A 15,449-nucleotide genomic window follows, 5' to 3' on the forward strand; every position below is an offset into this window, starting at 1 on the left:
GACTACAATTCCCATAATCCCTGACCACTGGTCCTCTTAGCTAGGGATCATGGGAGTTGTAGGCCAAAACATCTGGAGGGCCACAGTTTGGGGATGCCTGTTATAAAGGATCTTTTCAGAATTCAAATATATTCAAGCATTCAAATATATTCAAGATGAATAGAGGGAATTGGATTTTATTTAATGTTATAGGAACATCTTAAGCAAACAATAGGTACTAAAGGCAGATTTAAGAAATTTTCTCAGAATTTTATATTTGAGCCTGCGCAGACTACATACAGCAGCAAAGACAAACACCTGCCTTTTCAGCATTTGTAAACGGTAAGTCTCATTAGAATGTGAAAGTAAAGAATAAATTATCAGCCATAAAAAGGAGAAAGAGCCTAGCTTTGACCTGAGTGTGGTCAAATGATACCTTGTGGGACAAAATATTATACTTGACAAACTATCCAGTCGCTGCTCGTAGCTATGATGTTGCAATTCACTTCCAAGAAAAATGGGTTTTAAAATTTTTTTTAAAAGGATTCTACCAAATAATTATCATAATCACTTTCCCCTACTGAAGTTTTCTCAAGCAATGTGGGATGCCACCAATTATCTTTTTGTAACCAAGGTAGACAAATTATTATTATGCTTCTATGAGTAGTGGCAGGGCTGGATTTAGGTTTGATGAGGCCCAAAGCTACTGAAGGTAATGGGGCACTTTATATATCTAGATTATTTTTCTCAACAACAAACTTTCACTGTTTTTTGTGTTGAAGATATGCTATATGGTAATTTATGGACCTAATAGGTATCTAAAGCCATTTGCACATAACAAAATATGTATTTTATCAAAGTAATTGTTGAACTGAAAAACAATTAAGAAGAAGTATATTAATAAAAAGGTAAAGGACGCCTGGCAGTTAAATCCAGTCACGAACGACTCTGGGGTTGCAGCGCTCATCTCGCTTTACAGGCGGAGGGAGCCGGCATTTGACCGCAGACAGTTTTTCTGGATCATGTGGCCAGCATGACTAAGCCGCTTCTGGTGCAATGGAACACCAAAACCAGAGCAGTGCATGGAAACGCCATTGACTTTCCCGCTGGAGCGGGACCTATTTATCTACTTGCACTTTTGGGCGTGCTTTTTAACTGCTAGGTTGGCAGGACCTGGGACCGAGCAATGGGAGCTCACCCCGTCGCGGGGATTTGAACCGCCGACCTTCTGATCGACAAGCCCAAGGCTCAGGGGTTTAGACCACAGCGCCACCCCCATCCCTTGGTATATTAATAGTGAAATACAATGAACATTTTCACATTTAGTTTTCAAAGCTTATATTTAGCACCGAAATACCGAGAGAGATTGCTGCACGAAACCAGGTCTGAATATGATGTGTGCTCATTTGACTGTATTCTGTGTGTTCTGCCTGACTGTTCAAAACTTTATCTATCAGGATGTCTCAGGAAAAATAATTCAAGTTGCTTTCCTTTTTACATTTTGCTCAATGGAGTATTTTCCATGTTTTAAAGCACTTAGAGGAGTTGCTGACGTCAGGAAAAGCAGCACTGGCAAATATTTAATCTCCCATCAGGAAAGGATTATGGAACCAGAAAGCAGGTTAGTTTTTTCATGCATTTTCTACCTGATAAGCCTTGTGACTGATGCCATATACTAATGGGTTTGCTCTCATCCGTACATAAAGGTAAGTGTAACTTATCCACTTTACTGCTTCCTCGACATTTGTCACTGTTCCGAGAGCAATCTGCAAGTAGGAAGAAATAAATTTAAATTTACATGTTAATTTGATATAAAGGCAACCATAAATTCTATGAGCAGGAAATGAGGAATGCTATAATGAAATATTCCCAAACTGACAAATTAAGGGGCTTCGATTTTTTTTAAATAAAGAATGCACCAAGATTTATCTCACAATTTATTTATTTGACGTATTTCATCCTATGGCTTATTCTTGAAATCAGAGGCCCTGATAGAAAGTTTCTCCACAATGGCAGTTCCTTCACAGTAGGAGGGTCATATTCTGCCAACAAACTTAGAACGCAGTACACTTGGAAAACCAGATTATGCATTTCAACCTTACTCTGATGTTTTATGGAAAATGTTTGCTCAAGTGTCCTGGGCATCAACAGGATATTGAGTTGCATCCAGTTTTGATCCTTCACTCACAGAAGGCTTTTTGCTTTCGTGGAGACATTCATGAACAGAAGAGAGAAGGCAATTTCTTCTGATTCTCATTTCCCCCTATGGCCTCCCATCATGCAAATGTGCTAAAGGAAGCTGGAGAACTCACTGGTACAATACGGGAGGTTATAATCTTGCTTTCTGTATATTGGTCTGGGTTTAGAAGTTCCATTCCATAAACAGTGGGAGCTTCAATTCATGGGAGCAGAGTTCTACTCACCAAATGATCACTTTCAAATGAAACTTTGGATCCTACTGCATCCCATCATCATCTTGGGCGTTAAGATTTTTGTACAATTCCAAGTGGGGAACACTCTTCTATTTAGTCATATTTATTTAAGTGGGAATGCATGTCAAGGTTAACAGATACATACACAAACACTGAAGTGATGCCACAGAATTTATGTACAATTTTCTTTTAAAAAAACAACAACATTTCAATTATTTGATTATTTTACAGCTCTATCCTCTTTTCTCTTGAACTGCACATCTAGCTAAAGGGGTTGTTTTTAAAAGGGCAATGGCAGAATGGAAACTACCACAATAAGATAATTACATGTCACCCCATATGGCTAGAATATATTGCAATATGGACTCTCCAAGTTGACTCATACAACACAAATGCTGAAATGTGATTGAGACGTATAGATAGGCCCTAAATGCACACAATGCCGTTCCAAGCACCAAACTATATTCAGTGCTATGTAAAAACCAGCACCCAAACTACCCAAAGCACCAGATTATATGGAATAACTAACAAAAAAGTTCATGAGATAAATTCTGAAATTCCACACCTTCCTTGATATTCACTTAGAAATTAGCCTCACTGATTTATATGGAAACTAGTTCCAAGCAAGTGAATTTATAATGGCAAACCTCGCATCCCTAAAAAAGCACATTTACTTGAAAATAAGTACTACCAACTCATTCCCCAAGAGTCTAACCATCGTAATCCAATTCTCCTCTCCAAAATTATCCTATAAAACATTTCCATTCGTTCTAACACCCCAAGCTTCTATTTTATCATAAACAACGTGTTCTCCCAACCGAGCCCCACAACCTGTGTCAGGATGACATGAAGCTGTTTAAAGTATCTTTAATACGAAATTCTCCAACTGCATTAATAGCACCAAATTTTTTCTGAGCCAAATTGTATCTCTCTGCTATCGTGGACATTTAAAGTCAAATAAAGGTTATTTTGATATCTGAATGGGGCCGCATAGAGGTTAAAAATGCAGATCTACACTAAATGAGTGCATCTCCATCCAAACGAGAGGAAAAAAGGTACTAAGCCACGGGCATATCACACAATTTGTTACCTAAACTAATGTATGCATTTGATTTCTGCCCATGATTCAGTGAAGTAGGCTACTTGCTTGTTCTATTTCGAAAGAGTGAAGGCATTTCATCCTATTACACAACAACATTACTGCTCCTGGAAATGATAAGCTTTGGACTATTGAAACTATAACACTCCTTTCAGAAAAGGTAACAATGTGCTCCTTCTCATCATGTTCTCTCCCTGCCCTGCTATGATAGCAACATTGGCCTTGCAAAAATTTACCCATCTGAACCAAAATGCTGCTTTTAAAAATACTGTATGCAGCAGGCAAATATGCAAAATAGCCCTAAAAAAACCCTCACTGTGGAGTTGCACTCGTTAAACATCAACAGGGCTACTACAGAACGAATGGATTAAAAGACTGCAGCCATGAAGATGTTAAACTCTTTAATGTTATTATTATAGCCCTTATTGAACACAGATGGTGCTGTAGAACAGAAACTACTTTTGAAGATATGCTGCCACCTTGTGTCCACTTCAGTGCCCTGTCGTCTTTTTTTTTTAACAGAGAAAAAGGAAAACTGAGCTGAAACCATCTATTTTGTGTCACTGCTGCTTTTTAAACACCTCCCATTTCAAGGGGGCACAGAAAAATATACTGAAAATGTCACCTATCTTTTTTGTTCAGGTCATGTGCAAAGGCCCCAGGGAACTGTGGACACACAGACCGTGGAAGCCCCAGAACTCCGGGGATACAAGGGAGCAGAGAAACCCATTATCCTTGCATGATCACACCTGGGCAGGTTCCAGACATGAGCTGCCACTTAGGCAAAATCTCTTTGCATACTGTACTCTCCAATCTATTTCCTTAGCAGGCATATTCTGACCTCTGCCACCAGTCAGGAATCCATGCGCCACGGGCGTCAGAGGAGGGCCGGCTGCATCCCCACTTCTCAGGAAGAACATAATGACAAGGGGGACACCAGCCTGCCCCTTACATTGGCCAAGGAAAGGACAATTACAGGAGTTTGCTTCCTGACACCTTGCCAAAAGAACACTATGCTCCAACATCCAATTGCCCTCAAGCTGCAGAAGGGGTGGGAGGGAGGAAAGCAACGTTCTGGTTCCATCCACTGGCCAAGAGAACCAGGACCGCCAACTGGTATCCAAGGAAGACCACCAGCAAAGGAAGATCAGCCTAGCCCAAACTGGATTTAAATGGCTGTAGTTCACCATATACTCTAGGCATTTATGACTCCATCCTTTGGCCAAAAAGGCTCAAGAGTGGTTTACAACAATCTATTTTGACTTTGTTTTGGCCTTGAAGAAGAACTGATCTCAACCTTTCCTCTCCACATTCTGCCCCTTGTGGGTCTTGTTCTCTCTCTCTCTCTTTTTTAATAATAATTTTTATTCATTTTTTCCAAATTAACAAATAAAACAAACAAAACAACATTTTTGACACAGTTCATCTTAAATTCACTCATCTCATTTTGCTCTGCTGAGCTTTGACTTCCCTCCCTCCCTTCCCACGGTTTTCTTGTTTACTCCTGTCTCACAGTTTATTATTGTCCTCACTTCAATCAATTTGTAGGATTCATTTCAATCCTGCAAGTGTTTTTAAACTTCTACAGTTTTTCTCCATATAATCCACAAATTTACTCCAGTCTTTTCAGAACTTTGTCTCTCCCTGGTTTCGGATCCTGCATGTCAGTTTTGCTGATTCAGCATAGTCTATCAGTTTCATCTGCCACTCATCAATCGTTGGTATTTCCTGATTTTTCCATTTTTGGGCCAACAAAGTCCTGGCCGCGGTTGTCGCATACATAAACAGTATTTGGTCTTCTTTCGCAATCTCCCCTCCCATGATTCCTAACAAAAATGCCTCTGATTTTTTGGGAAAGGTATATTTAAAAATCTTTTTCAATTCATTATATATCATTTCCCAAAATCTTTTAACTCTGTCACATGTCCACCACATATGATAAAATTCACCATCTTTTTCTTTACATTTCCAGCAAGTTTTACTACTCATTCTATACATCTTAGCCAATTTTACTGGTGTTAAATACCATCTATACATCATCTTCCAAACATTCTCTTTCAAGGTGGTACATGCTGTAAACTTCAATGTTTGATTCCACAATTTCAACCACGCATCATATTCAATATTATGCCCAACATCTTTTGCCCATTTAATCATAGCATCTTTTGTCCCTTGTGGGTCTTGTTCTCTTTGTTTGTAAGCCTGGGCCTGTTCCTTTCCTCTTTTTGAAAACTCATGTGAACGGCTTTGGGAGAGAACAATTGTCTGAGAAGTGGCATAAAAATATAGTAAATAGATAGATGGATAAGTAGGAAAGAGGGACTCTGCCTAGACTCCAGTTCCAAGTATGAAAGCTGCCATAGGCATTGCCATACAAGTACAGATTCCCCTCTCCCCAAATCTTGGGAGACATCTCTGAGCTGTGCCCTATGGCGGCACCTTAAGAAAAAATCATTTGGGAGGTGTTGGTATACAGGACTTGGACACAGAAAGAAACACTTCATTTTGCGCATTTTGTTTGGCAGCTTGGCAAACTCGCAAATTTTGACACTCAACGCCGCCACCCCACCCACAATAAAATGAGTTCTAAGACAGGGCTTGGAAATGCTTTTAAATTCTGTGAATGATTCATAACTACATAACTAAGAACATTTTATCATAACAGTTTTGTTGGCTTATTTCCCCCAGAAACTTGACTAAAAAAAAAAGCATTGTATTGCCCGCTTGATAAGGAAAACCCAAAGTAGCAGGTAGAATTCTGCTTTTTTTTCTCTTTGCAAAGCTTAATTGATTTTGTTTGTAGGTAGGCAAAGAAGTAACTGTTCTTTGCTGTTTACAAGAAAGGAAGGCAGGTGCATAGCTCTGTTAGTACCAACATATGCCAGAGTAGATAACAAAACAACTGCTATGTCCAACTGCCATTAAAAACTGTACACATAGATTAACTCATTTTCAGAAACATAGACTATAATAAGTTAAAATAACTAGCAATGCTGTTCCTGGAGTAAATAATTATTCATTTATTATGTTTATAATTCTATTATTTTAAAAAAATCATATAAACAATCTGAGAGATTGTAATGTGGATTAGTTTTGTCTCCATGCCCTTTCCCCTCTCAAACCAACCATACTTGTGCAGATCATCAGTAAATGTACATCATTACAAATGACCTTCTCCAAGATAAGCGTAGAGGACACTGTAATGAAAGAAAGATCTGCACAGAAGATGTAAAACACTTTTAATGAACTATAGCCCTGCGCAAAAGTTACTGGTTAGCTGAAGTATTGAGCACGATAATTAAATCAAAATTTGCAAGGGGGGAGGGGAAATCTGGTGTGTGAAGAAGATTGAACATTTGCTTTCAAGTGCTTCATCAGCATAGTCATGCCAGTTTGCTTGTTTTGGAACTGCTACTATATTCTGAATGGCCATCTATTTGCCACAACATACCCAACAAACCCCCCCCCCCCACAACTGCTCAATATTTTATGTCCTGCCTGAATAACCTTCAATTTACTTGTTATTTTTAAAGCAATATCTCTGAACTTATTTGCCATACTCAACAGTGGGAGACATGCTTCATAGTATGTTAAGTCCTTAACAAAAGCACTATTTCAGATCCTTCCAGAGGCCTGTTCCTCTCCCCTTTTCTCTCTCTATAAATTACCCCTTCATGTCACAGACCATGCTGCAAACATCTCGGCATCAATCCTGAATGCTGTGCATACTGATAATTCCCCTCACTTTTCAGATATGTTTAAGGATGCCTGGTGTTGCACTACTGTACCATAGCAGGCTATTTATATGAAGCCAAGGCAAGGTTCTCCCATGTCCCACCTTGGAGCACCCTCCCCACCCATTGCCTCCCTAGCAACACACCCTCTCTCTGGGCCATGCCCCTCATCAGCCCTGTCCTTGAACTCTGATGGTGCCTTTTGCTTGCCTGCATAAAGGTCAGAGACTTGTTTGTGAGCATGCATACAAACTAGCCTACTTTAAAAATGTACACTCTGACACTGGCACGTGACCCCACAAGGTTGCCCAGCAGGGAATGTGCCCCTCAGGCTGCAAAAGGTTCCCCACCTTGCTTCCTTACGAGCACCCAGCAGCTCACAATCCACCAGATTCCTTTGCAGAGCTTAGGTGCAGTGGCCCAAGATTGAGAGGCTTCTCTAAAGTGAGGTGTTGGGGGGGGGGCGTGTGTGTCTCGGTTTGAGTTCAATCATGTGCCACTTCTTTTGAACACCTGAAGACTCACTTTTCCAAACTAAGTATTGGAAATGTATGAGCGTATCAAACAGAGAAGAGCTTTTGCTTGGTCTTTTAATAACATGTATCATTAGTATAATCCGTAACACCTATACATAGCTTATTCTACTAAAGATTCTGATTTTTGAGTGATGTTGCTTATGTAGTCAAAATGGCACCACACACACACACACACACACACACACGCGCGCGGTGCCAGGTTTTGGGGAATTCCAAGGTATGCAAAAGTAAAAAACATATTTAGAGAGAAAAAATCCACTGTGGGAAACTACGTGTTAAGAACTGAGCGTGCTTAGCAGCCATGGAAGGCTGACTGACTATTCCAGGAAGTGGTTACAAAATTGAGTGGGAGGGAAGACAGAATGGAGTATTGTGGAGGAGGGTATGGCTGGCTAACTGGAGTAAACCAACAGGAGTGCTCCAAAAGTGTCGACATTTTGTTTCAGGTTCTCATTGTTCTATTTCTAGTTTTCAGGCTGCGCATGCCGTTGCTTATGCAGTCAAAATCCCTAATGTGAGCCACCACCCATGATGTAAGAGAGAGAAGTTACCAGAGCTCCAACAATCTCAAATCCATCTTGATTTCTGATTAAATTTCTAAATCACCACAACAATTTACAGCAATTTGATCTAACTCTTTTTCCCTTGGAATTTTTTTTTATTTTTTTTAAACAGTGCATAGGGGGTGGGCACTCTGTGTGTTAAAAAGCTATTCTTGTCACTCAAAAGAAAACAAACCATTTCTGCTGGGACGCACCTGCTTACTTTGTGAACAAAGGTTTCAGAAAGCAATTTCTTGGGTCTCTATATAAGCAGCAGGCTACCAGATAATGAGTGATGTCTTCCACCTGAGGTTGACCACAAATACAATGCCTGTCTGCGTGGGACCTTCCTGTAGCAGCCATCTAAGACTGCAGTGGGCTTAACTCGGAAATGCAGCTCAGTAAAGGCATTTCTTATGGAAACTGGTGAGAGTTTGGTCAGATTACTATCTCTAAAATGCTCTGTTCTCAAGAGTAGATACGAAGAGAAAATCTGGTGTTTCCAATTAGTTGGAGGTCCCTTCTGGATTCTAACCAGAAGACCCAACGCCTTAGAACAGGCATGTCCAACAAGTAGATCGTGTTCTAGATAACTGGACGTTTGTGGTAGATCACTGGCTCCCCCAAAGAAGCTCAACAACTTCGGCTCCCCTAAAAAAAGCTCAACAACAACTTTGACCTGAATGCCTGCTGAATGCCTTAAAAACGGGGCTTTCCTCCTCCCCAAAAAAGCTCAACAACTTTGACCTGAACCCCCCCAAAAGGGGGTAGATTACTGCCAGTTTTTAACTCTGTGAGTAGATTGCAGTCGCTTGGGAGTTGGCCACCCCTGCCTTAGAACATTCCACATTACAACACTGTGCTGCATGTCCTACTTGCCCATCTTGTTTTGAAAGCCTTTCTTTGTTTTAAACCTAAATTGGCCTTTAACAACCAAGTGTCTTCCCACTGGGACTGATAAGAATGCAGTAGTTTTAATTATGAGCCACTGAAGCACGGCCTTAGACCCAGCTTAGTGCAAGCGGAAGGCAGTTACACACCTATACACACACACACACACACACACACACACACACACACACACACAGGATTTCTGATGTCCACTGACGTATGCCATTGTTCCAACTGTGACAACCCCCACAGCCACATCAAATACCATTCTGGAGGCTTCCCAGTAGTTTTTGGGGAAGTGCAGGGTATTGCAACAGGAAGAGAATGGATGCAACATCTCTTTGTGTAATTTCAACAGAATTGAACACAGAGAAGCAGGTGGTACTAATTGCTCTCTGCGTTACTTTTGCTGGTAACTTTATTAGGATTTCTCCTGATGACTCCAAAGCAAAAGCTAGTTAAGCAAGAATGGAAGATATTTATAAGATCATCTGAGCTGAAAGAGATAAATGATTGAGTTACAATCAAGAGAAACGAAAGACTTTTGTAATTGGCTTGACTTACAATTGATTTTCTGTAATCAAGCAAGTACCGATCTTTCCTGGCTTGTCATGTCAGCAGGAAAAGTCATGTCCAGTGTTCCAGAGTACATAAAAAATGATGGTTTCATGGCCCTGTCAGTGCTTCACACTTTTGCTTTTCAGCATTTTCAGTTACACCAGCTGAGATGCATTGCTATTTTCACTAACATAAGTTTATTAGAAATCATTAACACACTTCAACATTGACCCTCAGTTGTCGGAAACTGGCACAGTTCCTGACCATTGAAGATTAATTTTATGCTTACTGTGCACTAGATCTTTTAAAGCATAATTAAACTTTTACGAAAACGAAATTGCATTTTGGGGTGGTCAAAGAAAAATGAATGTTCTAACTTTCTTTCTGCTTTTTTTCTGATATGGAAGCTAGATTGCCTCCTGTGGTCAATGTTCAAAGCAGTATGAGGCAGTACATGCATGCCCATTGTCATAATAGGGAGCAAAACAAAGGTCAGGACCAGGAAAGCAGTCCTTCACTGGTTTGTCTATATTGTTGCCTCAAGAATATGGCATTTTACTGGAAGATGGGAGGGAGGGGAAATAGGAGAGTGACTACATCTGGGCGCCAGGCAAAACATTTGTCTTCTCTTCTCCCAGGCCTCTGGCTAATTAAAAAATCTATGGCATTTAAACCATGTGTCAGGTGGTGGCGGTGATTACTTTTGATTGTTACTGTAGTATGTATTTTGTGTTTTTGTATTGTAAACCACCCTGTGATCCTCAGATGAAGGGTGGTATAGAAATCTAATAAATAATGACACATCTCAGAGGGCAATTGGCATATCTATCATACAAGGTAATGCCAAATTGCTCAATTTTTCAAAGAGATGTAAACATAAGAAATGCCCTGTTGATTCAGGTCAAAGGTCTATCTACTCCAGCATTCATTTTTTGGTCAACAGATTACCCTGGGAGGTCCACAAGCAGGGCATGAGGACAATAACCATCTCCTCCTGTTGCTCCCCAGAGATGGGTATTAAGGGTCATGCTGCCTCTGATCTTGGACGTACTATATAATAATCATGACTAGCAAACACTGATGGCCTTTATCCTTTTTTAAAAAAGGCATTTGTTCTCACCCACAATTGTTTCAGATCTAAATCAACAGCACTGTGATGGGTACCTGTGTGAATCTGCACACTATGCTAACATAATCCTGACAAATTAGAAGACTGATACTATAGCTTCTAATATTAACTACTTCTTCTTGACCCAAGAAACACCACTCACACCATTCTCATAGTCTAGGAGACTATGGGAAGGAAGCCCTCTGCAGCAGCCCAAGAAGCACAGAATTCCACACTTGTGCTGATCCTCCCTCTTCTGGGCTCTTATAACCTGACAGAAAGGTATGTGTCAGAATCCTAAAAAGAGCAGAGTTTAATGTGGAGCTTCAAAAATGAATTGGTCTATCCTCACGATCCGTCAAACGTTGCACAACTCACTTGTTTTGTTTTTACATCTGCATGTGCAGATTGAAATCCACTTGAGAAAGGTTTGTACAAGGAGAATAATCAGGAAAAGTATAATCCCTTCTTGTAATATGTAATTATCTCCTCTTTGGACCAACCTCTTACACACAACACGCTGCAGTAAGAACAGCCATTAAATCTTCTGATGTGTTGAGCGTCTTTTAAAAACTGCTTGAGAGCTGTTAAACCAGACTTGGTCTTATTCATAAATGGCTAACCACATTAAAAAAACAATTCAGTATTCTTGATTTAGACTCTACAGAGCACTCCTACATTTGCAAAATATGTTACCCAGTGTCACTACGCAAACCCTGGAAACTATTTAGTGAAGCTGCTATAATTTAAGAATATAAAGACTACTGAATTTTCCTCACATTTTCTTCATATTGGTTTCAAAAGGGTAGTATGTATTAGCTACGCAGAATAGCTTAAGAAAACGTACCTCTGCATTCAAGTTGTCTGCCAGACTTTCAAGAAATTGGCTCTCGATTGGATTCTGCTGAGTAAGCAGGGTCAGGTAATGGCTGAGTTTGTCATGTGTTGTAATAATGACGCCTTCTCCAAATTTGTCAAACTGAGGTCGTCCAGCTCGACCAAATATCTGCATGACATCTAAAATTCCGAGGTCAACAAAGGAGCCTCTTTTTGCAGCATAGATCTGTGTTCCCTGGTTGACGAAAAGTTAATAAAAATTAACATAAACACACATGAGTCTAATCCAGATGAGCTGAAGACCAAAATTAGGCAAATACAGCAGGATTTCAGGAGTGTACTTAAACTAATCCTTCCATAATCTATGATATATTTAAATCTTTACTATCCAACTAGATTCCCAAAGGAGAGAGACAGTTTTTTCAAGCAACCCCGTTCCAACATTACTAGATAAGTAGCAGCATACCTTACCCCCACAAACCTACCCTTCCTTTTGCAAACATTGTTAAATATATGACACTTTATAGATTTTTTAATGGCTGATATGGAGAGAGGATATGCTCTTACCTTAATAATGACAGCATGAGCAGGAAGATTGACACCCCAAGCTAATGTAGCTGTACAAACCAAGACTTTTATATATCCACGAGAAAACAAGTTTTCCACCAAACTTCTGTCTTGCCGCAGCATTCCTGCATGATGAATACTGAATCCATCAGGAAACATTTCACGCATTTGCTTGTTTCTGGATCTTTGAACCTTTTCATGGACAAGTGAAAAAATAATATTTACATTAAAATACAATAATCCTGGCACATACAAAATTGCTTCCAACAAAATAACCACAGATAGGATGCAAATAAACTGCTCTTCTAACCACATTAGTGGTTTGTTATTGCTGTTACTGGAAATGGATATTATTCATATTGTTAGTTCTATATCCCTAAACAGTAAGGTAAAAGGTAAAGCACCCCTGGACAGTTAAGTCCAGTCAAAGGTGACCATGGGGTTGCAGTGCTCATCCTCGCCTTCAGGCGGAGGGAGCCGGCATTTGTCCACAGACAGCTTTCCAGGTCATGTGGCCAGCATGACTAAACCGCTTCTGGTGCAAGAGAACACCGTGACAGAAGCCAGAGCGCACGGAAATGCCGTTTTCCTTCCTGCCGAAGTGGTACCTATTTATCTACTTGCCACTGGTGCACTTTCGAACTGCTAGATTGGCAGAAGCTGGGACAGAGCAATGGGAGCTCACTCCATCATGTAGATTCGAACCACTGACCTTCTGGCTGGCCAGCCCAAGAGGCTTAGTGGTTTAGACCACAGCGCCACCCATGTCCCATTCCCTAAACAGTACAGGCCATGAAGGCCAAATGGTGTAAGAGACAGTAAAGCACTGTTTAAGACAAATCACAGGGCAACTGGATGTTTTCCACTGCAGACTGCTCCGCAAAAAATTCCACCCTTGCAGTCCAAATACGCATTTTGAGACTCACTTCTTAATTTACCATGATATATTTGTATGATGTTAGTGCTGCTGGCGTGGCTCATCTTAGGTCAGACTCTTGTTTCCTAGTAATCTAGGAAAGTTGGATGTCATCCATAAATAATAAAGTCAAACTCAGAGCAGATTTACTGAAATCAGTGGATTTGATTTCAACGGGTCTACTCTGACAAACATTGGCTATCACCCTATGACTTTAATTTTAATGGAAGTAACTCTTACAAAACCATTCTGATTCAGAGGACTGACTTACGTCTCAGACAGCAAAAACCTGCACAAATTGAAGTTTTTACAAAGAATATTGGGATTTCATAACATCCTTGCGGAAATGAGCTCATATTTGTGGGCCAGAAGCTGAGCTGCAATGCTTCTACAGAATTGCCAAATGGATGTATGCTCAAAGGGGCATTCTCAGGTCTTCCTTGAGCAGCACAAGTAAAATACTCAGTGTAGAGGGGCAGTTAATAGGCTTCTAAATATGCATAGCTGCATATTTCAGTTGATGCATGTTTTGGAACAGAGGAACGGACGTAAAGATAGCATCCCAAAACAAAATTGGATTATTTGCATTCCAAAAGATTGGGTTCTATTCAGATACTGAATAAATTTCAGTTACCAAATGATGTAGTTCATCTTCAAGAATGCTTCATGGTTAACTTCTGAAGAACTGATATATTACTATGACATAGACCTCCTTCCTTTCCTGAGGTTGTAGGCAGTAAGAGGAAGCCCATTTTCCAGAACAAACATTTCATGTCTCCAGATTTCAAAGGCACATTAGAAAGGGACTTCTGCTGAAGACCTTAACATAGCCAACCAAACATTACGTTCAATTTACAGCCTGGGCTCAATTCCTCACTTCCTTTTCAGTAGCTTCTAAAGTATGGATGCAGGACTACAAATTACATTTGAAGGCAAAGAAGAATAAATTGAGATTTCAAGGGTGCTCTCTCAGGATTTCCATTAAAAAACATAAAACTGGAAAGACTGCTAAAGCTGACTTTGCTTCAGTGGTAACAAAGATAAAAACATGCTCCAAATTGTTCCGCCTCCTAAATGCACACAATCTAACCAACAAAACACATTCTGAAAAGACCTCCGGGTATAGGGAGGAATATAAATTCAAACAATCAATCAATCAATCAATCAAATAAATAAATAAATAAATAAATTCAATGGTTGGTAACCAAGTCCCAACCTACATATTTCAGAGTTCTTTCAAAGTAAACTGATCCTCCAAAAGTTTGAACAATGCCCATTTAGCAACCTTGATTTAATGTTGTCCACAGTGCAATAAACTTACTGGACTTTCACTATTATTGTGTATAACCTTTAGGATTAAATCACAATTAAAGACATTTCTGATTATGTTTGTTCAACCTTATGAACCAGGAGATTATACATAATTACAGTTATACCTCCGGTTAAGTACGCTTCAGGTTGAGTACTTTCAATTTAAGTACTCCATGGACCCATCTGGAGCAGATTAATCCACTTTCCATTACTTTCAATAGGAAAGTTCGCTTCAGGTTAAATACACTTCAGGTTAAGTACGGACTTCCAGAACCAATTAAGTACTTAACTTGAGGTACCACTGTACTATAATAAAAAATCTGTTACGAAGTTCTAACACTAAAGCTCATCTTCTGAGGAAGTCTACCAACATACACATCATAAGCTGCCAACTTAAGTATCTCCTCAGGCCATAGACATTTCAGGCAGTGAAAAGAAAAACGGGCATGGCTGGTGTAAGAAACAGAAAAAAGGATAATGATATGGGGTTCCTCTCCTTTCTTGTCTGTTCTCTCTCCTGCAGGTGCTATCTTGCTCCTCGACATCAGCTCCCAACAAGGACAAGTGGGTCATTCTAGGCAATGGCAGATCACATTGCACCATTTCCAAGGAATAGTCCCTTCCAACTCTGCAATTTTATGATTCTATGAGAGAGTGTAGCAGGAGTTGTACATTGTTTCACAGTCCAAAAACAAATGACCCAAGGTGGCTCATATGATGGTAGTCTCCTCCTCCCTAGGTTTTTTTTTGTTTTTAATGTTCTCATACAATCTTGCATGCAGAGAACAAAACAATGTCATAATGATGTATCTTCTCTCAAGCAGTAACCAAGAGAGATTAATTTTACTATTGACACTTCCCCTCAAAATACCTTGTGAAGGAAAATGCACAATCCTAGAGTGCTGCAGAGATGGTGCATCACAGGGAAAACAGAACTCA

The 15,449-nt window shown here is 40.0% G+C and overlaps 1 protein-coding gene across 2 annotated transcripts in view; it reads right to left on the minus strand.

Moving 5' to 3' along the window:
* ASCC3 (activating signal cointegrator 1 complex subunit 3) overlaps positions 1–15,449 on the minus strand; it is a 203,584-nt gene that overhangs the window by 85,702 nt on the left and 102,433 nt on the right. For both annotated transcript variants that reach the window (XM_035109325.2, XM_035109326.2), the window contains exons 15-17: positions 12,284–12,475; positions 11,727–11,951; positions 1,626–1,745 (exon numbers count right to left, since the gene is read on the minus strand). In XM_035109325.2, coding sequence (XP_034965216.2) covers positions 1,626–1,745; positions 11,727–11,951; positions 12,284–12,475 — 537 coding nt within the window. The remainder of the gene's footprint in view (positions 1–1,625; positions 1,746–11,726; positions 11,952–12,283; positions 12,476–15,449) is intronic.

The sequence above is a fragment of the Zootoca vivipara genome, chromosome 3 (genome assembly GCF_963506605.1).
Source record: "Zootoca vivipara chromosome 3, rZooViv1.1, whole genome shotgun sequence".
Classification (NCBI taxonomy): Eukaryota; Metazoa; Chordata; class Lepidosauria; order Squamata; family Lacertidae; genus Zootoca; species Zootoca vivipara.